General features: G+C 36.5%; 1 protein-coding gene across 1 annotated transcript in view; it reads left to right on the top strand.

The window, feature by feature from the left end:
* The window catches only part of dst (dystonin), a 172,158-nt gene that overhangs the window by 1,462 nt on the left and 145,458 nt on the right, over positions 1–25,238 (top strand). Inside the window, 2 exon segments of the mRNA XM_030155752.1 lie at positions 698–886; positions 5,715–5,928. Of these exon segments, the coding sequence (XP_030011612.1) occupies positions 698–886; positions 5,715–5,928 (403 nt within the window).

Raw genomic sequence — 25,238 nt, 5'->3', positions numbered from 1 at the left:
TTTAAATGAAAATCCCGCTTGCCTTTAAAGGTTATGTACAGTATATAACCTATGCTTAACTGTAGAACATTAATTTTTAATGATTCAGTTGAATCTCTAACTCAGCATCTGTTGGGAATAAATATATCATGTTCAAGGACACTTCAGCAGGACAGGGTAAAGGACAGTCTCCAGTCTCACAAACGTGCACAGTCCAACAATAAACAGCTCTCTGCATAAATAAACATAGAGGCTACAAGAGGGTAATACATATAATTAAAAAAATATATTATTTGAAGAGTTGCTGTATCATCTCTTGAGTCATGACAGTGAAATACAGGGTGTTCCATAAGTCTGCATACATAGGAAAAATAAACGTTTCTTGACATAAACCATTTTTATTTATATAATATGCTCTACATGACTGCCATTTTGTCGGGAACACATTTCAATGCGTGCCTGCTGAAGAACTATAAAGAAGAAATATAAAGAAATACATGTTAGAACCATATATGTATGGAATGTATTATGTCTCCTATGTATGGAGACTTATGGGACACCCTGTATACTGGATTAACTCACACACCAACAATAGTATGACCTTATTTTAACAAATGTGAATATCTATTTGCCTTTCCATAGTGAAGCTCTTAATTTTCCTTGCTGTATTTGCCTAAAGGATAACGTTGTTAGCTTGACATTTGTTCATGTTTTACAGGGCTTCAGGCACAGTCCACGTCACGCTAGAAGGAGCATACATGCTCGAGTGACAGAGGAAAAGCCCAAACTGGTCGAGGTTCCTGAGAGTGATCAGGATTCATCATCGACTCTGAGAAAACGTAAAGTGAAGAAAAGAGTCCTGCCAGAATTTTACCAATCTGTACAAGTCACACCTACACGAAAGCCTGTAGGTATTCCTCTTCTTTGTAACCATGTTTAATACTGATGATAAGGTGATTTTCTTTTGCTTGCTCTCATTCACAGGAACATCAGAGTGTTTTTGCAGCTGGTAAGGAGTTGAGCTGAGGTGGGCTTGAACCCTGGGTTGGCTTTTCAGTGTGTTTCTTTTTGTTTGTTTTAAAAGAAATAATTCTGATCCACCTTCCACTAAGTCCTTGGATGCTGTTGGATACAATTAATACTTATGTCATTTATTGAGCACACACTGTTAATGATCTAACACTGCATTCATTCCCTCTGCAAATGTCTCTACCTGCTCCGTGTTGTACTAAAGTCTCCACTTGACATGTTTGTACTGAGGTTTGTCAAAGGAACCTATTGATCTATGATGAACTGTCGCAACTTCCTGTATCTATGAATTGTGTTGCAATACATAGACACTGGATCCAAACATCTCTTTTTGACTCACCGCCAACATCATCAAACAACATACGTACATAACAACGTGTCAGGAGCCACCCGTCAAGAAACATTGGTCCGATCAATACGTTACAGTCACATCTGGTATCGGTCAATAACACAACACAGGTAAAAGGAAATCTGTCCAGTGTTTCAAATGATGTAATGTTTTGGACTGCGCTATAGGATTAGCTGGTTCATGGTGTTATAAAGACTGTAAGATGCTCTGTGAACACGCAGACATTTTATATGTGATCTGTATGAGGTGATCTTCATTCATGACTTATGTCCACACCAAAACTGTGCACTAGTTTTAATCCAGAATGTGTGCCTTGTCTGGTTCGAACCAGATTTCTGTGTATTTTAAGTGATAATCTCTTTAAATACCTCTAATGCTGATAACTTTGTAGATTCTGCTCAGGTCACTAAAAGTGTGTAACCCAGTCCTAAAATCTAAAAAGCATAATCCCTGCTCTTTCACAGCTGGTGGTACACAGAGTACAGATGTATCTTATTGTGTTTTATGTTTTTTGTTTTTTTTTTTTTGCCAAACCACAGCTACATCTTTAGTGCTGAACAATTTTCGGATTTAATTAAAAATGTTACAGAGGTTTAGCTGTAGATGTATGCCAACAAAGATAAGTAAACAGGAAACATTGACGTCTGTACACAGAATAAAGTCATAAAATGAGAATATTAGATATTAACAATGAAAAAGCCTTGGATTAAGCAATAGGAGAGGGTTTCTGATCATTTATTCTTATATCTGTACATGTTGTGGTTAATTTAACAGACTGTATAACACTGATATCAGAGAACATAGGATACATTTCTTTAGGCCTCCTTTTTTATGGTTAGTTGAAGGATTTACAAATAAACAGAAAGCAGATAAAAAAAACTGCAACACTAAGCTTCCTTTTCAGCACTGACTTTTATCCTGATGAGAAGTGACGCAATGATGAAAAAGCTGCTAATAATAACCGTGCGTTGCTTTTATCAGTACGGTCCATCCACTTTGACCCAGAAGTGAGAACAGACTCCAAATATTGCTGTTGTCTTTTTCTGTGCCCCTGAAAAAAAAGTCAGTCAAAAATGTTTAATTTCATGTAGCAGCTCCACCTTTACCTCCTGTTTACTTCTAATTTTGTGTTAAAATAGTGGAAGCCTGATTGATGTTGCTTTTATTATATCACTTGACACTTTAAATGCATATTGTGGAGCCCCACCTATTTTTCTATCCATCATGTGTCAACATATTACAAACCTGGATGTTTTGTTGCTCAACCTCAGGTGTGTCAGGGTGCAGCAGAAAATTGCAACAGAACCTCATTCATTCACATTTCTCTGTTCGTAATGTTAACAGTAGTAGCTATAGTATGGAAAGCGGAGAACGTTAAGAAACAATTAAGACCTGGATGACTGTGAAAATGATGGTTTTATTTAAGATCTTGTATTTTTTTGGCCATATGGGACATAGATGCCCCAGGTATATGAAATGTTGCCATGTGTTTTCCCTATTAGTCAATATATTATGATCATAAAGGCCTGTATGCATCCTCTAGATCTGGGTGTCAAACTCATTTTAATATGATATAAAGTGGGCCGGACCAGTAAAAGAATATAAATAATAGGATACAAACTTATAAATAATGTCAACTCCAAAGGTTTTTTTCTCTGTTTTTGAGTGAAAAAAGTCAAATTCCATAATTAAAATGTTTCCATCTACGAACCGTACTTGAACATAACATGAACAAATACGAACCTGAAAATTCTTAAGAAAAATCAGTGCAATTTTAACAATATTACACCTCAGTTTATCATTTATACATATGCATCACAACTTCCAGATCACAGTGGATCTACAAATACACAAAACATTTAGTAACAGGCAGAATATTGGTACAATTCCACATACTTCTCTTAAGAAATTTCAGGTTATTCACATTTTTCATAAAAGGCTAGTCTGTAAATGTAAACATTTTTGTGTAATTTTACTTTTTTTTTTTTTACACTACAACAAAGAGAAAAATTTGTAGTTTTCATTATTTATAGGTTATTCTGATAGTATTTTACTGATTCTGACCCACTTGAAATTGAATTGACCTAAAATGATTCTAACATCCTTGATCGTTAATATCGTCAGTGTAATTTCTGCATTTCACAAATTCATCCCAGGGGCCAGATCGGACCCTTTGGTGGGCTGGATTTGGCCCCCGGGCCACATGTTTGACACCTGTGCTCTAGATATATGAAATATGTCCATATGTACAGATATTAACCCGAAAAGATCCACCATTGACCTAAAATATCTACAGATCTAAAATGTTTTTATTCAATAATCCTATTGATACATATAAATAACAGGTATAATCTAGGTTCTCATCTTTCCTTGTCATCAGATATGACCCATTTGGACATACGTAGGCTTAGTAGTGAATATGTAAACACCATCATCTTCTGCAACATTGATTCAAACAGTAAAACACATGGAGTTTGATAAATGACAGCGGTTGTAGACAAATGTGTTTATGTTCAGTTAATGATATATTTGGCTGAAAAAAATCACATTTTCTTTGGTTTTCTCTGTTTTGATAAAATAACCTTTGAATTTATCCTGAGCTTTTATGAACATCTACATAATTGGTAAATGAAACATATAAAAATACTTAATTTTCACTGAAAAATGCAGAAAAGAATATTCTAATAATGGTAATGTTGTCACAAACACATCTCTGGGTCTTTACGTGTTAACAATACATTTTGTATCCTGAGCCCCTGGAAAGTACAATTTTTGAAATTTTTCATTAACCCTGTCATGCATGAATTATGAGAAACTTAACTGAGATTTTTCTTCCTGAGTGTTTTTATTCCTCTTTAGGCATGAAAAAAAAAAAAAAATGCGATTGAAATTGTTTTTTATGAACCTACTTTTCATGGAGTTACAAAAATGTCTACTATGCTGGACACCATGTATTTAATTTTAGAAGCAAAGAAATATCTATTTACTGATACACTGTGAAAACTATGAAATTATTTTTAAAATATTCTTAATCTGATGTTTTGCCACATTTTAACAAACTAATACTAGTTATTACTCACTTTATGGGGATTACATGCACAACCCCCCCCCCCAAAAAACAAAACAAAACAAAACAAAAAACAACTTAATGTTAATGACAGTCTAACAACAATAACAAGTACCTGATTTACACTCAAACATGTTACTGCAGATCAGGTTTATTAACAGCTAAGTTACAGTAATGGTATGAATGTCAGTGTATGGGATGATGCTTAAGTGTCCACCGTGTTGGCTGATATAGAACTAAAATAATAAAATCCTTGAAAATACGATAAGAGAACAGTTGCAGAATAGCTGTCCACTGTAGTGACCACTATGCATGAAAGGGTTAAATAATTACCTTGATTGGAAATAACATAATGCAACAGCTTTTTCAGATGCATTTTTATTAATGTTTTATTTTTATGCAATGTCATTTCCAGTGAGTATAATTTTTCCCCCATAGTAAACCTGTGTCTTGTCCCCATCAGAGAACAAAAATGCATTGCTGGGTCTCAAGTGGATACAGTATGTTACATGAAATTCCAATTCACACATACATGTAAATATGTATTTTCACGCTCAGATATGGAAATTCAGTGTATGCACATATCCTTGTACGCCTGTTCTCGAATGCTGGGAGCCATGGAGCTATGTGCGTTTTGGGGTGTTTTGTAGCCTTTAGTGCGCGTCTTTGTGCAGGGATGGCGCTCTAACACCACCGTGCAGAGCAGAGCTGCTGTTGTTGGCTGCCGGCTATGACGCGGACACACACATGCAGCCTGCTCTCCCATCACGGTCCAGCTCAGCCTCGACTGCACACAGCACACCATCCCTTCACCCTCTGGAGATCTGACATCACCTCACATCCTTAATGCTCCGATAAAGGACAGACTGTTGGCTTTTGCATCCCTCTAAGGGCGTGGCACCCTTTAAAACTGACGCACGGAATGTGTGACTAAAAGGTGGAGGCTAATAACGCGCAAATAGGATTGTTTTCTCCTACCTGACAGGTCTCCATGTACACAGTGGTAAGTCTTATTGTTGACCTGGCGGGGGAGCCAGATACTATTGATTTCGCATCGCCTTGATTTAGCTCATTCTTTTATTGTTATGGATCATTGCGCGCTGCTGGTGCGCGTCACGGTGCGTCCTCACACCTAACATGCGTTTACATTAAGCTTATGCACTTTGACCCGCGATGGTAAGAAATAACAGATGTGTGTTTGTGGTGTGTCTGTGAGAAAGCAAGACCAAGACAAGCATTGTTCTTTTTTTTTTTTTTTTTTTTTTATCCCCATTTTCTTTTGTCTCACAGAGCTCCAGCTCGGGGAACCCTTCCCTGCACTGCTCCATGTCTTCCTCGGCGGATTTTTCAGACGATGATGATTACAGTGTTAAATCTGGGTCGGCATCACCGGCTCCCGGAGACACTTTACCCTGGAACCTCCCCAGACATGAGCGATCCAAGAGGAAAATCCAGGGAGGATCCATACTGGATCCAGCAGAGAGAGCCGTGCTCAGGATCGCAGGTGAGAAACACTTTTCCTTGTTTTGTTTTTGCTTTACATAGGCCTACTGTAAACAAAGCTGGGATGTATGGAAGTAGAATAAATGGAGACTGTAGACACAAAGATAGCGACAGATAATTACTGAGGGGGGAATTTGGGGGTTCCCCACTTGTATTTTGGGACTTGGTGGAGAGGATGTCAATTCTTGCCCATGTGATGGTTTCAAATGGACCATAGGGTTATTTTATTTATTTATTTTTTAAAATATATGGCATTATTAAGAACCTATTTGGAGCCACACTCTTTTACTTCATATCCAGGCAGGACATGCAAAAACCGAACTTTTATTCAGATTATTATTTTCATTTACTGTAAAAAAAATAAAATAAATAAAATAAAAATTGTTGAAATGGGATATAAGCATAAATCGATACATGTTTATATAAAAAAAGGGGGGTGGTTTGATAGATGGTATTATTCATGATCTGCTTGGAGGCACACTTTTTTACTTTTCATCCTGTCAGGACATGAAAAAAAAACCTTTTTGGTTAGACTGACATTTTTATTTACTTTTAATGGGATATAAACATATATTTATGTATATTTACAAAAAAAGGGGGCTTATTTGATTATTGGCACTATCAACTGGTCTTAAAATAACCTGTTTTGTCCAGTCAGTGGAGGTAAAATCATATATATATATAAAAAAAAAAATCATATCAACTTACATAAAAATATTTGATGAGATTATCTATAAGAGTATACTGATGTTGCCTATTTACAAAAATGGGGTTATGTGATAGATGACAGTATTAACTGGTTTTTAAAATAACCTTTTATATACATTTTTATTTTTTACTTTTCATCAACAAAAAGTGCAAAAATACAACTTTTTAGTTACTGTCATTTCATTTGACATTAAAATGTTATTTAGGGGAGTATAGATGCATATTTACAACAAGTTTTTAAGAAATTATTCAGGTCAACATTTCTGTTTCACTTTGGAGGGTGACTGCTTGAAGAGAACATGTTTTACAGCTGTTGAGCATTTTATAATCATACTTTGATACTTCCGGGTGTTGCAAAATGTCAGAATTGCTTTGGTATAAGTCGCCTTTAATCGATGTGGGGAATGTTGTGGGGGTGAAGTTTTCAATGGAAAGCTTTTGGGGCTTATGGGATCACGTCTGACAGCTGTGACAGCTGATGGGATGTCGACAGTAAAGATAAAACAGTCCTGTAATTCTTGCCAAAGTAGTTTTTAATCTGCAGTAGGTGGACTAAACATGATCACCTACTAGAACCACACCGGCACTTAAACGCATGACAAGGAAAAGCCTGTATCACACACTGTAAAAAATGAGCAGTTCATTCAGTCGTTTTTGACACTCCGATATGGATGTGTGGATTTTTTATTTAATAATTAGACATCCTTTTATGCGTGTCAAAGAAGTACGGTTGTGTTTAGAATGTTCGATTCATGAAACGGGCAGTGTCGGATCGGTAAACTTTTTGAGACAGGCATTTTTTGCAGCGCAGCCTGTCTGGCAGTCCATCCTATCAATCTATTGAACCCGGACAGGAAGTGTGTCCTATTGGTCAGATCGCAGACAGGGGGCGGGACCTAGGGCGTTTCCTTCAGTGTAACAACAGCGCCGATCACTCTCCAGCCTCAGGCACACACACATACACATGCACTGCAAACACACACACTCACACACACATGTACACGCAGACACACACACGCTGTGTCCCTGTCCGCTGCTGGTGAATGTCCAGTTTGTGTCGCCCGGGTTATGGCTCTGTACGCACCCCAGGCTTATGCACTTTCGGACGAACAGGAATTTCTCCAAGCCTACGAGGATGTTTTGGAAAAGTACAAAGGTAGGACCAATGCTGACTGGATGTTATTTAGGGCTTAGACGATGAAGAAATGGCCTGGTTGCTGTTTGACAGGTCAATAAATGTCAGCCTGCCCCTGCTGTGTGGGGACTGGCTGGTCCTGGTGTCTTTATCCCTGCAGTGGAAAAGTAGGAATATTTCCTGCATGACATCACATTTGGACTGAATTTATGATCCCAAAACTAAGCTTCATTCTAAGATTTGATACCATATTAGATAATTTATTATTTTGTAATCTTACTTAGTTATATCCCTTTCATGCACGAATTATGAGAACCTTAATCAAATTTCTTTTCCTGAGTGTTTTTATTCCTCTTTAGGCATGAAAAAAACAACAACAATGTGATTGAAAATTTTCTTCTGAAAGAAAAAAAAAAAAAAAAAAAATCTTGTGAACCTATTTTTCATGAAGTTGCAAAAATGTCCACTCAGCTGGACACCACTTGTTTAATTTTTGATGCACAGAAACATGTATTTACTGATAAATTGTGTGAAAACTATGGGGAGGGCTTGTGGTTCTGGGGGTTTATGCTCAGGAGAGATCTACATAATGTTACCAATTCATGTCATAAAAGATATGTAGTGTCTTAAAACTGTCATAAAGATATGTGTAAAAAAACAAACAACGAAAAGAACAACAAAATCCATGAATATACAAGAGAACAGCTGTAGAATAGCTGTCAACTGGAGTGACCACTATGCACGAAAGGGATATATTAAAAAATACAGGTTGAAATATGCGTAGAATTCCTTCATATGCTATATTTATTTTGATTATTTGTGGTGTTACAGTGATTTTTGCTGCTTTATATTAAAGTTAACCTGTGTGTATGGTTCTCAAGGCAGACATGGGCATGACATAGCAGGATGAGACATTAGCTCACATCAGTAGCTCCTGTCGGTTCACATATAGATGCTCCTTTTGGGTCCGTGTCACTAATTAGAACAAATCTATCACACAAGTGGTCTGTGTTATTCAGTGTCTCTGACAGTTCAGCCTCTCTGACAGAATCATACACATGTACTCATTGGGCAGGCCTGTAGAGATCCCCCCCGAGCGAAATTGAGACTGACAGCAGCGGTTTAGGCCCTTGTGTTCCTTCCCCACAAAATCAACCAGAGCAAAATAACACTGCGGTAAATAATATGCAACAAGCAGTGTTTTCATAGAGGCTCGTTGTGAGCATGTTCCTCTCAGCTGTTCAGTGTTGTAGCCAGCAGGGCCAGTCAGCTGTGGTAAAAGGCTTAAACGCCCTGACTGGACTCTAATGTGATCATATGATGCAGCATCATTAGGAATCTGTTGTCTTCAAGCTGAAGAAGTTATTTTTCTTACTTTGTGTTATCAGTAATAAGCATTTGGTGTTCTCGATAAATTCTTTTTGGTTATTTTACTCCTCCACCAGTTTTAGTGATGAATCCAACAAGAAAGGGTAAGACGATTGTCCTTTTCCTTGATGATTTTCTTGATATTTTCAGCAATTTCAAAGGTTATTAAGTTACCGTGGCCTCACAGAAATGCAGCTTATATTTATTTGCAGCCTGAAACTAAGCATTTTATTTTACTTAGTGTGTTTTTAGCATTTCTGTGTTAATATGCACTGAAATGTGTGGCTATGGAGTGGTCCTGGTATGCACTGGGCTAATCATTACTTCTAGTGAACTCACCTAAAACCCTATTTCCGTTTGCTTTGTTTACATCAGGATCTGTGAGGAAGGAAAGAAAGGGAAAAGGGCTTTGCAATGGGATGGTATAAATCTATAGATATCAGGTATTCAGTTTTTTTGACAGTTCTGTGGATAATTTTTGTTTGAGGTTGATGTGGATTGAAGACGAGGAACTAACCTTAGATTTATTGCAAAAGTTAGTAAAACTGTTGGGGAGTTAAGACGGAATGATTTTGAAAAATTGATGATTGAAGATATTACCTTCAAAACCCAAAGAGATCAACTTACGGTTACAGAAAAAATTATTAGACCATCGAAAGTCATCAAAAACAATGGTTTTGCAATCAAGTACTAACTCCTGTGTGTATCATATGACTAAAACAGACAGAAAAGAAAACATGGAATGCCTAAAAGCACTGTTTTTGTCAGTACAATGCCATAGCTATTGATGTAAGAACTTAAGTGATTTTGGTTATTATCAAGAAAACATGGAAAATGGCGAGATATCAGCTCTGAAATTAAACTATTATGAGTAATTTTTGTTGTTATCAATATATTTATCCAAACAAATGTACCTTTAATTGTACCAGGCATTAAAATGAACAAGAAACTGAAGAAAACAAGGGTGGTCTAATAAGTTTTTTCTTCGACTGTATTATTAATGCACAGAAATCTGAGTTTCAACAGATAGAAAATACCGTATATTTTTTGTGAATGTGAATGAGTGTACATTTCTATTCAGAAATATAAAAAAAGTTGATCATTTACATTAAAACTTTCTTAATTTAGATATTTTTCTATAGGATGCTGGCTAAACGCAGGCAAAAATCCTGTCTCTATTTTTATTTTTCCTTTAATTGCTGTTGATGACGATCCAGAGCCCCGAGCATCTCTCCATGTGATGCAAAGTGAATCAAAGGGACACATTTTTACTGCCAAGTCATCAACGGTTACCAAACAAACACAACCAAACATACCAGTAAATAGAACAGCCAGTGGGTCAGCTCAAGACACAAACATTTCCTTTGTTGCAATAAGTCAAAATATAGGTTTATATAACTGGAGAAATTCAATTATTAGACCGTTATTATGGGTTATACTGGAATTAGAAACACCATGAGGATCTCGGTTTCAGAAAAAAAAAAAAGGATAAACATGATACATTGAAGTCCAGTCAAACTAATGTTGAACTCTGACTATTAAAAATATCATTATAAAGCAAATACTGTATTAGCTGTGTTTGAGAACATCAGCTGAGTTCGGGTTTAGATTTTCTTGTGACTAAGCATAACTATTTCCATTTAGTGCTGTACTGTCGGTGCATTCATGTTGTTTGTTCTTAGTCCAGCTGTAAGAATGCCACGCTAATTAGGTATTAGTGCTAATAACATGCTTTGGGTTGAACTGAAATTCAATGCGAGCCGTACAAAACAGTGTAAACTTGAAAAATGAGTCTAAGACGTGGTTTCCTTGACGCACACAAACACACACAACAGTTAATGTTCCTGGGCAGTGGTTGTATAGGATCACGCTGTTCTGGTACAGCCTGCTTGGTCGACATGACGGGGCTCCCACTAGTTGATCATCCTCTGACATTAAGAAAGATTAAATGGATTAGACAAGTGGCGGTTCAGTCAGTACACTAGCAGTTCATTTTTTTTTTTTTTTTTTTTTTTTTAGATGCCAGATGGTGTAAATGATTTCACAAGAGTTGATGTGACTGACAGTGATGTTAGCAGACAGAGCATTTAATATTTAATGTGGGGTGTTTTTTTGTGTGTCTTTATGTTGCAACAGCAGTAGAGATGAGACAGGAAACAATGACAGAGAGAGGGAGAATGAATGACATGTAACAGAGGTCATTCATGAACGGCCTTAACCCTTTGACTCTGAGCCACCGTGAATACAAAGAAAATCTGAAACTGTTCTAATGGTTGGGAGAGAGCACGCTTTTGTAAGAAAGAAAAAATACTCAAATCAACATAGAGATAAATAAGTAAAAAACAAAAAATTGAGTAAACTAGCATGGAAAATACTTTGATACCAGCGGGATTAAACAAAAAACTGAAATGAATATCTGCTGTAAGAAATAGCTGTAAACATCCAAGTGTGTAAGTTGTGATTTTTCTGTCATTCATTAAAACACACCTAAAAGCTTTTGACTCTTAAAGATTTTTTTTTTTAATGAAAGATAATCTGAAACTCTTCTTACAGTGTGTAGAGAAACATTATGTTCTAGCGTGCTCTTTTTAAGGAAAACTACGGGAAGAAAAAATATTCAAATCCACATAGAGATGAATAAATAATAATAAAAAAAAAGGTTGAGTTAACTAGCATGGAAAATACTTTGATACCAGCAGGACTAAACAAAAAGCTGAAATGAATATCTACTGTAAGAAATAGCTGTAAACATCCAACTGTGTAAGTTGCTATTTTTCTGTGATTAATTAAAACACACCTAGAAGCTTTTGGCTGTTAAAGATTTTATTTCTTTAAGGAAAGATAATCTGAAACTGTTCTTACAGCATGTTGAGAAACATTATGTTTTTGTGTATTCTTTTTAAGGAAAACTACAAGAAGAAAAAATATTCAAATCCACAAAGAGATGAATAAATAATAAAAAAAAGGTTGAGTAAACAAGCAAGGAAGACACTTTGATACCAGCAGGATTAAACAAAAAACTAAAATACATGCCGTTAGAAATGGCTGTAAACATCCAAGTGCATCTTTTTTTTTTTTTTTTTTGCAAATGTTTTTCTGTGATTTATTAAAACACACCTAGAAGCTTTTGACTCTTAAAGATTTTATTTCTTTAATGAAAGAAATCTGAAAGTGTTCTTTTGGTATGTAGACAAACATTAGCCCATATTTTAGTCCACTCTTTCTAAGGAAAACTAAAGCAAGAAAAAATATTCAAATCCACAAAGAGATAAATACATAAAAAATATGTTGAGTAAACTAGCAAGGAAAAGACTTTGATGCCAGGAGGATTAAACAAAAAACTGAAATGCATGCTGTTAGAAATTGCTGTAAACATCCAAGTGCATCTTTTTTTTTGCTACTGTTTGTTTGTGATATATTAAAACACACCCTGAAGCTTTTATTTCTTTAAAGAAATTCACTCAGTTGCCAGGCAGTATCGGTGCATTACTAGTTTGTGGGATGCTGGCTCTGTATTTTCTGTCTGTTGTAGGGTGTGGTCTCTTCCTGTCTCTCTGATATTTTTATCTGTGAATCACTGTTTCAGTATTGTGATTGCATCTCTTGTAGGTAGTGCGACCTATTTATCTATGTTAAAGATGACCTTAAGATGACTAAATTTGCCTCCCCCTCTTTTTTTTTTTTCCTTTTTTCACACATATTACCTCTTATTACCAAACATATATGAGTGAGAGAGCATTGTCTTTTTTGCACAGTCACTGCCTTTGTCCATCCTCCTGGGCTGTGCCGGGCCCATCCCCTTTGCTCTATGTCGACAGCCCACTCATCACATTCAAATGGCCCACTGGCCCACACACACTGCCTGCTCTCTCTATGGAGACTGTCTGCTACCGTACAAAAGACACTTTGTTTTTATTTGAGCAGGATTCAAGTTCCACAGACTTATTCATGTGTCAAGTTAATGTTGGTGACACTCCTTTATTGTCTTTTCTCTGAGAGTGGAACACGAAGGAGACACACGTTAAAGGTGGTCTCGACCAACTCAGGTGGAAGATTATTGCTTTGTGACTGTAAGTTATTGTCTCCTCCCAGAAATTAATGAAGTAATGAGAATGAAACAAAGAAATGACAGATATTTTGACTATCTTATTCATGGATAAACCATTTTCTAACAACTAACATTCATAGATTAGATTATTAATACATTTAGAAGTTTCATTTAACACTGCAAGAAGTGGAAATCAGGGGCAAAATACCAGAATCTAAACCAGGGGTGTCAAACTCATTTTAGTTCAAGGGCCACATACAACCTAATATGATATAAAGTGGGCCGGACCAGTTAAATAATATAAATAATAGGATAAGACCTGATAAATAATGTCAAATCCAAAGTTTTTTCTCCATTTTTGAGTGAAAAAAGTCAAATTCCGTAATGAAAATGTTTCCATCTACGAACTGTACTTGAACATAACATGAACAAATATGAACTTGAAAATTCTTAAGAAAAATCAGTGCAATTTTAACAATATTACGCCTCAGTTTATCATTTATACATGCGCATCACAACTTACAGATCACAGTGGATCTACAAATACACAAAACGTTTAGTAACAGGCAGAATATTGTTAAAATTCCACATACTTCTCTTAAGAAATTTCAGGTTATTCACATTTGTTACAAAAGACTAGTCTGTAAATGTAAACATTTTTGTGTAATTTTCCTTTTTTTTTTACACTACAACAAAGAGAAACATTTGTAGTTTTCATTATTTATAGGTTATAATGATAGTATTTTACTGGTTCTGACCCACTTGAGATTGAATTGACCTTAAATGATTCTAACATCCTTGATTGTTAATATTGTCAGTGTAATTTCTGCATTTCACAGATTCATCCCAGGGGCCAAATTGGACCCTTTGGCGGGCCGGTTTTGGCCCCCGGGCCGCATGTTAGACACCTGTGATCTAAATCCTTCTGCTGCTGTCTCCTATTTGTCCCTAAAGTGGTTTCATGCGGGTAGAGAAACTGAAACCAAGTGTCATGCTGCCTATGATAAGAATCATACAGAGAGAACATTTAAGTTATGTGAAGAGTGATTCATTCATCCTCCAACCATAACACTTGGGATGAACCAGAACCTTGTGTCACAGTCTAGATTTTTGACAGCCTGTAAACAGAGCAGAGACAAGGTGCAGAATTCTTTTTGAACCGCTTGAATTACAATAGGCTGAGGGGGAATTATGGATTTTTTGTCCATTGATGCCAAAAAGCATCAAGCACTGAAGCCACAACCTGCTTTTCTATAATGTCTCATGTAACAGGAACCACTTTGAGGAATAAAGATGCTTCTGGCGTTATTTTACAATTTTCCCTATGTTGTCAGAGCATTTTGAGGTTAATAAGGAAAAAAAATATTAAATGAGCAATAAATTATATAATAATAATAATTCTGTGACATATATTTATAGTAATACAAATGCTATTCTTGTGGCCATGCCCCTTATTGATCTAATCAATACAGTATCTAGGCAAACCAGAATAGTATTAAAGGGGTCATATTTTGCTAAATTTGCTACTTTTATTAATCTTTGGTACATTTATTTGTGTATTTGGACCCTAATAGTTCAAAAAGTTTGAATTTGAACCCTCCAGTTTCTGCAAAGCTATCTTTATATTCATTTTGGCAAAAATTGAGTGGATTTCTACAACCTGTTTTAATTCCTGCTTAATTTGTTATGTTTTATAACTAGTTACATCACGACATTTGCACATATAAGGTCAAGACTTCTGCCGAATATTTCTCAGAGTACGCCGTAATTGTTTGTCAGCGGTGGCAGTTGTAGTAAAAACTGAAAATATGTCCAAATTTTGAGTGCTTTACCTAAAATGTTCAGTTGTTGTTTGTATTAATGAACACAAGTGGCTGAATGGGACAGAGTAGCACAGCCAACAAACTGGAGGGGGTGGGGCATGAAGTGGCTGATTTGTATTTAAAGGGCCAGCGCTCAAAACGACCTTTATGGTGTCATTACTCCGAAATAGAGTCGACGATAGGCCTGTGGAGTTTAATTAATGGAGAATTCAGACCCAAGCATAGCATTTACAGTTTATGTAGACCACAGGGAAATGTTTTAAAATGCATAATTCCATTAAAAATAAAAGCTGAATATCACTCCCTTAAAACATTTAACTGCTCCTTCAGAGGCTTCAATTTAGTAACAATGCCATCTTTAATAAAATTATACTGTTTAAGAGTAATCACTGTAGAATATTTACTCTAAAGTTGTTTATTAGGCCTAATCTTAGGTATATCATTCAGATATTACATCAGATGAAATATAGCTTTTACACAGCTCAGTGCAGTTGCATTGTATCAGTGTCAGAGTGTGACGCCTGCGCAAACATATTTCCAAATGTTGTATTTGTATGCTGTCATGGTGATAGGAAGACCAGCATGACTGAGCCTCATTCCATAGCTCTGCTTAGCTCCTCTAAAGATGAGATCATCCTGCGTGTCGCTGTCCCACCCCTGACTCATTCCTCTCCCACTCCAGCAGCACCACCCACCCACCCTTCTCTCCCAAAACGAAGCAGATGCTGGGAAGTAATCCCATACGAGCAGTCGGATACACATTTCCTACATTTACTGTGTCAGAGGTGGCCAAGAAAAGAGCAGCTCCATCTGTTGTTTATCGCACATTAAGAAAGTAGTATTAAAAGCATTCTTGATAGTCGTTCTTTCCCTTTTGCCTTATGTTTAGTTTAGTTTGTCAAAGTGGAGATCGCATGTTAAAGATTTCAGTAGCAGATCACACCCAGTATTGTAATATCACACAGGATGGGACTCTAGTGTGTATTTTAAATGTAGGAAAAATTTGCATCATGTTAGATTACTTTTCCAGATGTGAAAAAGTGACTGAATTCTTTATAAAGTACGTTTTCACAAAAATGACAGCGTTTACAGTCACAGAAAAAATTATTAGACCATCAAAATCATCCAAAACAATGGTTATGCAATCAAGTACTAACTCCTGTGTGTGTCATGTGACAAACAGACAGAAAAGAAAACATGGAATGCCTAAAAGCACTGTTTTTGGCAGAACAATGCCATAGCTATTGATGTAAGAACTGAAGTGATTTTGGTTATTATCAAGAAAACCATGGAAAAAGAATAGATATCAGCTCTTAAATTAAACTCATATGAGCTATTTTTGTTGTTATCAATATATTTGTCCAAACAAATGTACCTTTAGTTGTACCAGGCATTAAAATGAACAAGAAATTGAAGAAAACAAGGGGTGGTCTAGTGATTTTTTCCACGACCGTTTCTCCTAAATTGCAATAATTTTAGAAAACTTAAGGTTCCAGGGATCATTTCTCTCTTCTTGTATTGGTGTTTTTCTTTCTTTCTTTCTTTCTTTCTTTCTTTCTTTCTTTCTTTCTTTCTTTCTTTCTGTGCATCATCTGTAATCTCAGTGAGAGTCTGGAGTGGAAAACAGATTTCCCCACATGCACAAATATTCTCACTTAATTGTGTCAGTTGCAGCTGTTGCACAAATGGAGCCTTGTATTAGTGTGTGTGTGTGTGTTTATATCAGTGTGTACGTATGCTCCATTAGCTGTCATTAATGCTTCTTCCTTTCCTCTTCTCAAGTTTGCTGAGTGCTTCTGCAGTGATAGCTCATGTCTGTAGGCACTTTGCCAACTTTACCTTCACCCTCCATCTGCTTTGCATCATGGGTATTGGGTATGTTCTCTGCAGGAGGCAGTATGTTGAGCATCATAGCAATGTTACTAATATTATTAAGAAAATGCTTCTTGATTGTACTTAAGGATTTAGTTAAAGACTTCAGTAAAGTAGCAGACAATACAATAACATGTTCCAACAATGTAATCTTTTATTTTAGCCTCTCTTGGATTTGTATTTCCTTGGCTCAATGAGTGAATACTGACTGGAAAATCTGCTTTGAAGGCTTGGCAACCTGTTTCAATCACTGTTCTGGTCACATATTTCAGATGCTGCCCTACCCTTTTGAGAAGACAGACTGTAGTATTCTCACTTACAAAGAATGTCAAAAATGCATCCTCAAGTATAGTTCCCCCTCTCTATCTCCCTTGTATCTTTGTTTACTACATTTCCAGATACTACAGGTACTATGTTTAAAACAGGACTATTATAAGGCGGGGTAAGGAGGTCGCCATTTTACGCTGAGTCATAATTTCAGTGGGGCTATTTTGTAACTGAGTGTATTAACTCTTACAGACCCATAATTTTCAATGGTGTGCGGTTTCATAATGTAAAAGTCTGTTTTGCTTGCAAGCTACAAGGATCATATGGTCAGGTATTAAGTGTTAAGTGATGTTAAGTTGTGGGAAAAGTGAAGTCAGAGGCACATGTGTTTAGAATCATGTATAAATGCAGTGACTTTTTTTTTTTTTTTTTTTTTTTTTTATCTTTTTATTGGTTTTTTTGAACAGACATAGCAATATGTGACATGTATAATGTTTCCAGGTATTCTAGTTAAAAGGTATTAAGTGTTAAGTGATGTTAAGTTGTGGGAAAAGTGAGGCCAGAGGTACATGTGTTTAGAATCATGTATACATGCAGTGACTTCTTTTTTTTTTAAAAATCTTTTATTGGTTTTTTTGTACAGACATAGCAATATATGACATGTATAATGTTTCCAGGTATTTTAGTTAAAAGGTAATAGGAAGTTGTGTTATACAATATATTTTGAGAACAACAGTTTTAATCTAAGCCAGAACGGCTTCTATGAATGAACCATAATTAACTATAATCCCTTCACACCCACTATTAAGAGAAAAAACTAAATAAAACAAAACACAAAGAAATATAAAAAAAAAAACAACCAAAAAACCTGAAAACAAACGCAAAAAAACCCAAAAAACCCAAAACACATGACCACCACTGGAATAAATGCAGTGACTTCTAAGCAACTCATAGACTAGTACTAAAAACAAATCTGAGAAACACTTGCCTCTGCTTTCAGAGCTGGTTGTGACACAAGACGTGAAATGAGAGCTGTTTGGCAAGAATGTTTAGCGCGTCCTTGCTACAGGCTGGAAGGTGGAGGGCTTTTCAGTTTAGTCTTTATGTGTGTTTTTATTTCCCTCCCATACGAGGTCAAGAGGATTACACGGGCTGGATTTTGATTGCTGGGACTTTTTGACTTTGCTCTACTCAGAACATTAGGGTATTTCAGGCACTCTGACGTAACAAGATGTTAAAGGGTGTCACCGTCCCCCCTGTGCTGTTTTCTCTGGGAAAATAAATCCTGTTGAATCAAAGTTTCAAAACTGTCATGAAGACAGACCTGTATTATTTGCTTTAGGCTGTTCTGCTGGATTTCCAACTGTCTGGTAATTTACACTGTATATTCAGTGCTTATGTGAATCTCAAGTCAGTAAATCCTGTGCAATATGTTAAAAAAATCAAACTCAAATCCTTTGGTATTGACAATCCAACATGTATGACAGTGCCATGTTAACAGACGCCATGCAAAAAGTGTTGTCTTCAGTCATGTTCTCTAAATGAAGGATGTCCCCCTAACTGGCACAGATAATGCGGTTTGCAGTTGCAGGGCTGCATGGTTTAGGGTTGTTGCTATTTATAGCTGTGCACATATGCTTTGCTGAAGTCTACAAATAAGTGTCTCAGGAGCTCTATGGCTGTCTGTGTGGAGGCGGTGGTGGACTTCAGACGAGCACCTGACTCAGACAAGTTTCCTTATAAATTCTGCATGTTAAAATTGTGCTAAATCTCACTTTTTTGTATTCTAGTCACACTGTGATTTGTATAGGAAGAGGTTTAAATGGCACCACACTGGAAAAAATGCCCCTCTAAAAACATTCATTCATTCATTCTTTCATTCATTCATTCATTTTCTGAACCCGCTTTATCCTCACTAGGGTCACAGGGTTCGCTGGAGCCTATCCCAGTTACTTACCTCTAAAAACAAGTTAAAAAGAAAAATAATACAAGATGTTTTCGCTTGAATTAAGCAAAAAAATCTGCCAACTGGAACAAGTGAAAATTATCTTGGTAAGATCTCGTGAAATAAGATTTTCAAGATCTATTGTCTAAAAATACGTTCTTATATCTCACTGAAAAGTTACTCTTTAGGTGATTATGTCTTATTTCAAGTGTGATGAGATGTTTTGTCTTGAAATGAGAAAAATAGGCCTACACTTGGCAAGATTTAGGCTAGATTTTTTTCCAGTACAGCATGCAAGGCTTGTATTAAGTGTTTTAATTTTAATGTTGTTGTGAAGCAGAGAAGTACATCAACTTATTAAAGTCAGAGACCTCTGTTAGATCTTTATTAACTCTCTAATAAGGGCAAGTAAAGATAAAAAAAAAGATATTTACGACTTTTATTGGATGTTTTCAAAAGGGCGACATCACATTGCATAACCTCCGGGTGCTGAATTTGGTGAGGAGTTCAGATGCTTTCAGTGCTATTAGTCAGTTTTTTTCAGGACATGACCATCAGGCATGCTCTTATGAAGCATAAATACAAAAATCATAGTAGGTAACCTCATCTGAACTTCAAAACCCTAGTTATTTATTTACTGTTGATTCTGCACATCAGTCAGTTTCTGTTTAATAAGTGATTAGGGAGCATCTACTGTCTTTGCCTGTAGTGTCTGGTCTGTTTTCTTGTGGTCTGCGAGAATATAAAGTAGACCTTAAATTCTGCACTGAATTAAAAATGATACTATCTGACCAGTATCTCGATTTTTTTTTTTTTATGTTAATCTTCTCATGCATATTTTTGGCTCATACTGAAACTGAATAATTAGTTGGATGAGTCAGAGGCATGAATATATCTTTTTAGTAATCAACAGATTTATGTTTATGACTTGCGATGAAATGGGCAAATGATATGAAAGTCCAAATGTTATAAGCAGTTTATTAGCTGTTATAAGTGCAATAGGATTGATTAAGTGCTGTGTATTTGTATGATAACAGTGTCTGACAGCTTGTTATTGTTACAGAGGCTGAGCTGGTATCTTTATGTCAGAGCATGACTAACATTTGATACGTATTGATTTCACCTATTTTTATATTTCATCACAGAACAATGTACAATGTCTTTTTTTAAGAGTGTCTTTTGGATTTGACATCAAAACAGTTACATGCATATCCTCAAGAGGGCACCACACTATCAAACTCACCTTCATGTCTCTGAATAGAACAGGTACAGAAATGTAACCTTTTTACATGATGCACAACCCCGCCTCCCTGAGTTGTGTGTCAATTTTGTTTCTACTTTTAAAGCCGTAGAGCCTGGAGGGCAGATCTTATGAAAACTGGCTTTCACGTCATCTGATGTTAATGGGAGTGTGTTAGCTAAATGTGTGTGTGCTGTCAGTAATTTATGCAGAATGTAAAGTAGAGTAGCCTGCTGCTGATCTGAGCTGCAGGGTTTCCTGGAAATATTGGGTCAGCTAATCTATATTAATGAGTTTCTCCAGGGAGGTTTATGTATTATGCAACAAATAGCCTCAGATATGGATGTTACAGACCAAAATTGTGTCTAAGTGTGGGCTGCACTGCATGCTTTTTCTGTGATTCAAGTTGCGACTCAGGGATGAAGACCGCAAGGATGACGCAGCACCACTGTTGGAAAATGTGTCCCACTGCGTCACACTCACAGCAAAAGAAAGGCCCCTTTTTGTTTTTTGTCATTGTCATTGATTAATTTTATTAACTTGTCCTATTTGGACTCTGATGCGAGAGACCGAGGAACTGCTTCTCATTTAATTTTCCAGCTTCATGGTCTGGATGTGTAGAAAATTGGGCAAATTGATTGTCAGACCAACCCACTTTTCAATCTCCCCTGGCTTTTACACTGGCGTTATTTTTAGGTGAACTAATTGTAATGATCTGCAGAGATTACACAGAGTACAGGAGTCTTAAAGGAGTGATATTTTGCTTTTTTTAAATGGAATTATTGATTGATTGAGTTATTGGTGTATTTGTTTCAAATATGAATGTCTAAACAGTAGAAAATAAATAAACAAAACACTTTAAAAAAAAAAAAATTATTTAACCTTTATTTAACCAGGAGAAGGATCCCATTGAGATTAAGAACCTCTTTTTCAAGGGAGTCCTGGCCAAGAGACAGCATGAAACACAACACATAGTTACAACATACAATTACCTCATACAGTTACAACAAACAATAATTTACAGGACAATTCAATCTAGGGCTGCTCGATTATAGAAAAAAAAAAAATCACGATTATTTTAGCAATAATTGAAATCACAATTATTAAAAACGATTATTTGTTAACCTTAAAGTTGTTTATTTTTTTCTTGCAAAACAATGTAAAATATACTCTTTAAACATAAATAAAGCTTTTAACCACTAAAACAAAGTCTGTTCACTTTTGTACGAAACAAGAAAATCTTTGAATGCAAATCAGTGTACTGTAAATTCAAGTATGTTTCCTTTTGTAAACAAATAGTGCACTGCAATTAAACTGCTATAGACTTGCTATAGAACTGGAGCAATAAAAAAAAAAAAAAAAACACGTAAAGTGCAAATTATACATTCAAGTATGTTCAATGTAGTATGAAACAGTAAACTCAGTGGTGTGCTGTGAGGTTTCAGTTCAGGCCTTCTGTGTACATCAGCCATCTATAGAATACACGTTAGGGTTATACGGGTTAGGTTAATACGGGAGTTGCAGCGTAAAGAGATTCGGAGACTGAAGATTGCATTGCGGACGAAGTTGTAGACGGAGTTGTTTTTACGCGTTTCAGTTTTATGCGTTTCAGTTTTATGCGTTTCAGTTCAACTTTAGATGGTTACAAAGGTTTGTTGTGTTAGCGGTCGGTGCGGACACAACTACGAAACACTTTTAGCACGTGATGTGTTTTTGCTCTTCGTCTTCTTCATCAAACCCAAAGTGATTCCATACAATTGAATTGGACTTGCCTTTTTTGTTTACCAAGTACTTCTGCTGGGATTCTCCTGCCGTTTTTCCAGACCGCTGGTACAACTTTCCTCTTGGGGTGGACCTGCCGGCTAGCAGGCAGCAGTAGCTTAGAGGGGGGCGGGGCAGAGCAGCTCATGGTAGCTTGCATGCGCGTGAATTAAAACAACTTAAAATTAATAATCGGTTTTTCTCGATTATATAATTTTTGTAATCGTTCCATGTAATAATCGAAATCGTAATTGAATTTCGATTAATTGCACAGCCCTAATTCAACCTATGAAACATAAAACATGACATACACTTATTCAAAAAGGAGTGAAATGAAGCATAACTTATTGACCCTTTGCACGTTATGTCACGCTCTGTTCACGCCGCAAACGAGCGCCATGACGGACGGCGGAAGTGCCAGACTGCACACTGGATGGCAAACTGGCTAATATTGAATTTGATCTGAACGTTCTCGTTTTTGTTTGTTTTTAACCCCGCTTTACACGTACAGTGGTCGCACACAACAGTTCCATCCTTCTTCACAGACACCCATGGTTTCAGCTGGGTTCCAGACAGAGCCTGGATCTGATGGACCTGATATTACAGATAGAACAGGCTCTGTTTGTGTCCATAGCGTATTAGCTCCACCAAACGCTAGCTAGGTGGCTAGACTGGGTTAGCTACTATGAGCCACTATGTTCCAGTGGTTGTCATAAGGGTGATTTTCTGAATTCGGTGCCATTTTGTTACGGGGTTGAATGTTACGGGGTTGATAATTTTAGCTGAAAGTAGCCACAAATCTCCATTAGCTGGGATATGGGACACCACATGGCATGAGGAAAACAAGAATGTAATATATTTTACCAACATTATCATTTGATTTTTCCAAAACAATATTAAATATCATTCATACACGTAACGGGGTCAAACAGGTGAGCTTGACAATGCCAGTCTGACACTAAAAACAATGAAATATAGGAAAGAAAGCATGTTAACACCTACCTCTCTTTATAGTGTCAGTTGGAGAAGACTTAAGTGATGTCACTTCCTGGGTGCTGAGGAAGTTGGACTGAACCATTATGTTTAAAAAGGGGGGAATTGGTGTTCTGTTACGGGGTTGAACGAAACTGAGGGACACGATTAAATAGTGATATTTTATTAGTAAATTGTGTGTTTTTCTCAGATTTCTTTTCTGTAGGTTAAAGTAAAAAAATCAAGTCATTAAAAAATATAAAAATATAAAAAACTTTGGCGTAAAACTGTTTATTCTTGGTTTTAAATCTAATAAAAATATAACTTTAGTCACTCGGGACATGCATACTTGACTGACCTCTACGCTTTCAGCAATCGATAAAAAAAAAAAACAAAAACATGATTTTCACAGTATGTTTGTGTGTTATAGTTAAAGACACATGGGCCTTTCCATTTCTGACTTAAAAATGCATTTTGTGGTTTACTGTATGTGAAAATATTTAAGGTAAATCTGCGGGACACAAAAGGCACCGAATTCAAAGAATCACCTGTAAGTAGCTCTGTTGTAGTGGCTGCCTTTTTTTTATTTATTTATTTATTTATTTTTTACCAGCTACACTATGTTCTATGAAATACTGTTATTATCCTTATGCTGTGCCATATGTTCTAGTGGTGGAACTGTACATTTTACTGTGTGTAGATAGTAGAAAGGCAGACACTTCAACAACAGAGCTAATACTGTAGACTACTTATGTCAGCCACTAATATTATTACACAATGTTAGTTCATTAGAGCTGCTTTTGTTTACAGTCTATTTGAGTTTTGATGGGGGAAACATGTTAAAAACATACACAGCTAGCTAGCTAGCTAACGTTAGCTGTATCTTTCCTTTAGCATTATGAGATACATTCCTCTGCCGTGAGCGCAGTACAGCGACTCGGTAATCTAACCTGAGACTTAGAACTGGTATCATCCAGACTTTTGTATGCTTTTAGATCAGTACCTGTGTATGGGGACACTCCATTTAGAACAGAATGGTACAGATCGTGTGCTTTAAACTCTGGTAGTCTGGAGGATTTTGCTAGATCCGTGAACACATCAGGAGGGAGAAGGTATGGGTCGGTAGCTAGCCCTGCTATCGCTAGCTTCTCCAAATAGCGTTCTTTCTGCCGTCCAGTAAGGTGAGTCACTTCGCAGGACAACTCCAAAACTTTATTTTCAGTGCTGGTAGACATAATCTGTCACTCATTCGTTTGTTTGATGTGTTGCTTTTGCCGTCCATCATGGCGCTGCACACCTAGTCACGTGATAACTGTGACGTCGGTGCAAAAGGTCAATAAACTCCCACCCCTTCTCCTTATATAATTAATTACAGTAATAATCTTCCTATGCATTTTGAAACATTTCCCTGTGGTCTACATAAACTGTAAATGCTATGCTTGGGTCTGAATCCTTCATTAATTCAACTCCACAGGTCCATCTTCAACCCTATTTCTGAGTCATGACACCAGAAAGGTCGTTTTGAGCGCTGGCCCTTTAAATGCACATGACCCCACCCCCTCCAGGTTGTTGGCTGTGCTGCTCTGTCCCGTTCAGCCACATGTGTTCATTAATACAACGAACAACTGAATTTTTTAAGTAATCAGTTCGAAGTATGGACATATTTTCAGTATGGACTACAACCGCTGCTGCTGACAAACAATTATGTCGTACTTGGAGAAATGTTTATTGGAAGTCTTGACCTTATATGTACAAATGTCGTGACGTAACTAGTTATAAAACATAACAAATTAAGACGGAATTAAAATGGGTTGTAGCAATTAGGACTGCACGATCTTGGAAAAAACTGACATTGCGATTTTTTTTCTCTGCAATATATGTTGCGATATGAAAAAATACTCAGGAGTATATAATAGCTGCGTGGTGCCGACGTAAATGGTCAAACTAATTAGTTGTGTTTTCTCTTGTTGTGGCAACGGCTTTAAGGCACAATCGACACAGAACGTGTTTCAATATCATCCGTCTTGTAGCCAAAATAATTCCAGATAATTGACATGGCTTTTCTTTTTGGCACCAAGTCTTCATTTACGGTGATTTTCTCTTGTTCGTTGCTCATTTTTCAATATTGTTACCAGCGACTCCTTCCAAACTGATTAAGAACGATTGTGAATG

The sequence above is a fragment of the Sphaeramia orbicularis genome, chromosome 15 (assembly GCF_902148855.1).
Source record: "Sphaeramia orbicularis chromosome 15, fSphaOr1.1, whole genome shotgun sequence".
NCBI classification, from domain to species: Eukaryota; Metazoa; Chordata; class Actinopteri; order Kurtiformes; family Apogonidae; genus Sphaeramia; species Sphaeramia orbicularis.
Note: the sequence above shows the minus strand (reverse complement) of the source record. Positions and strands in the feature narration are given on the sequence as shown.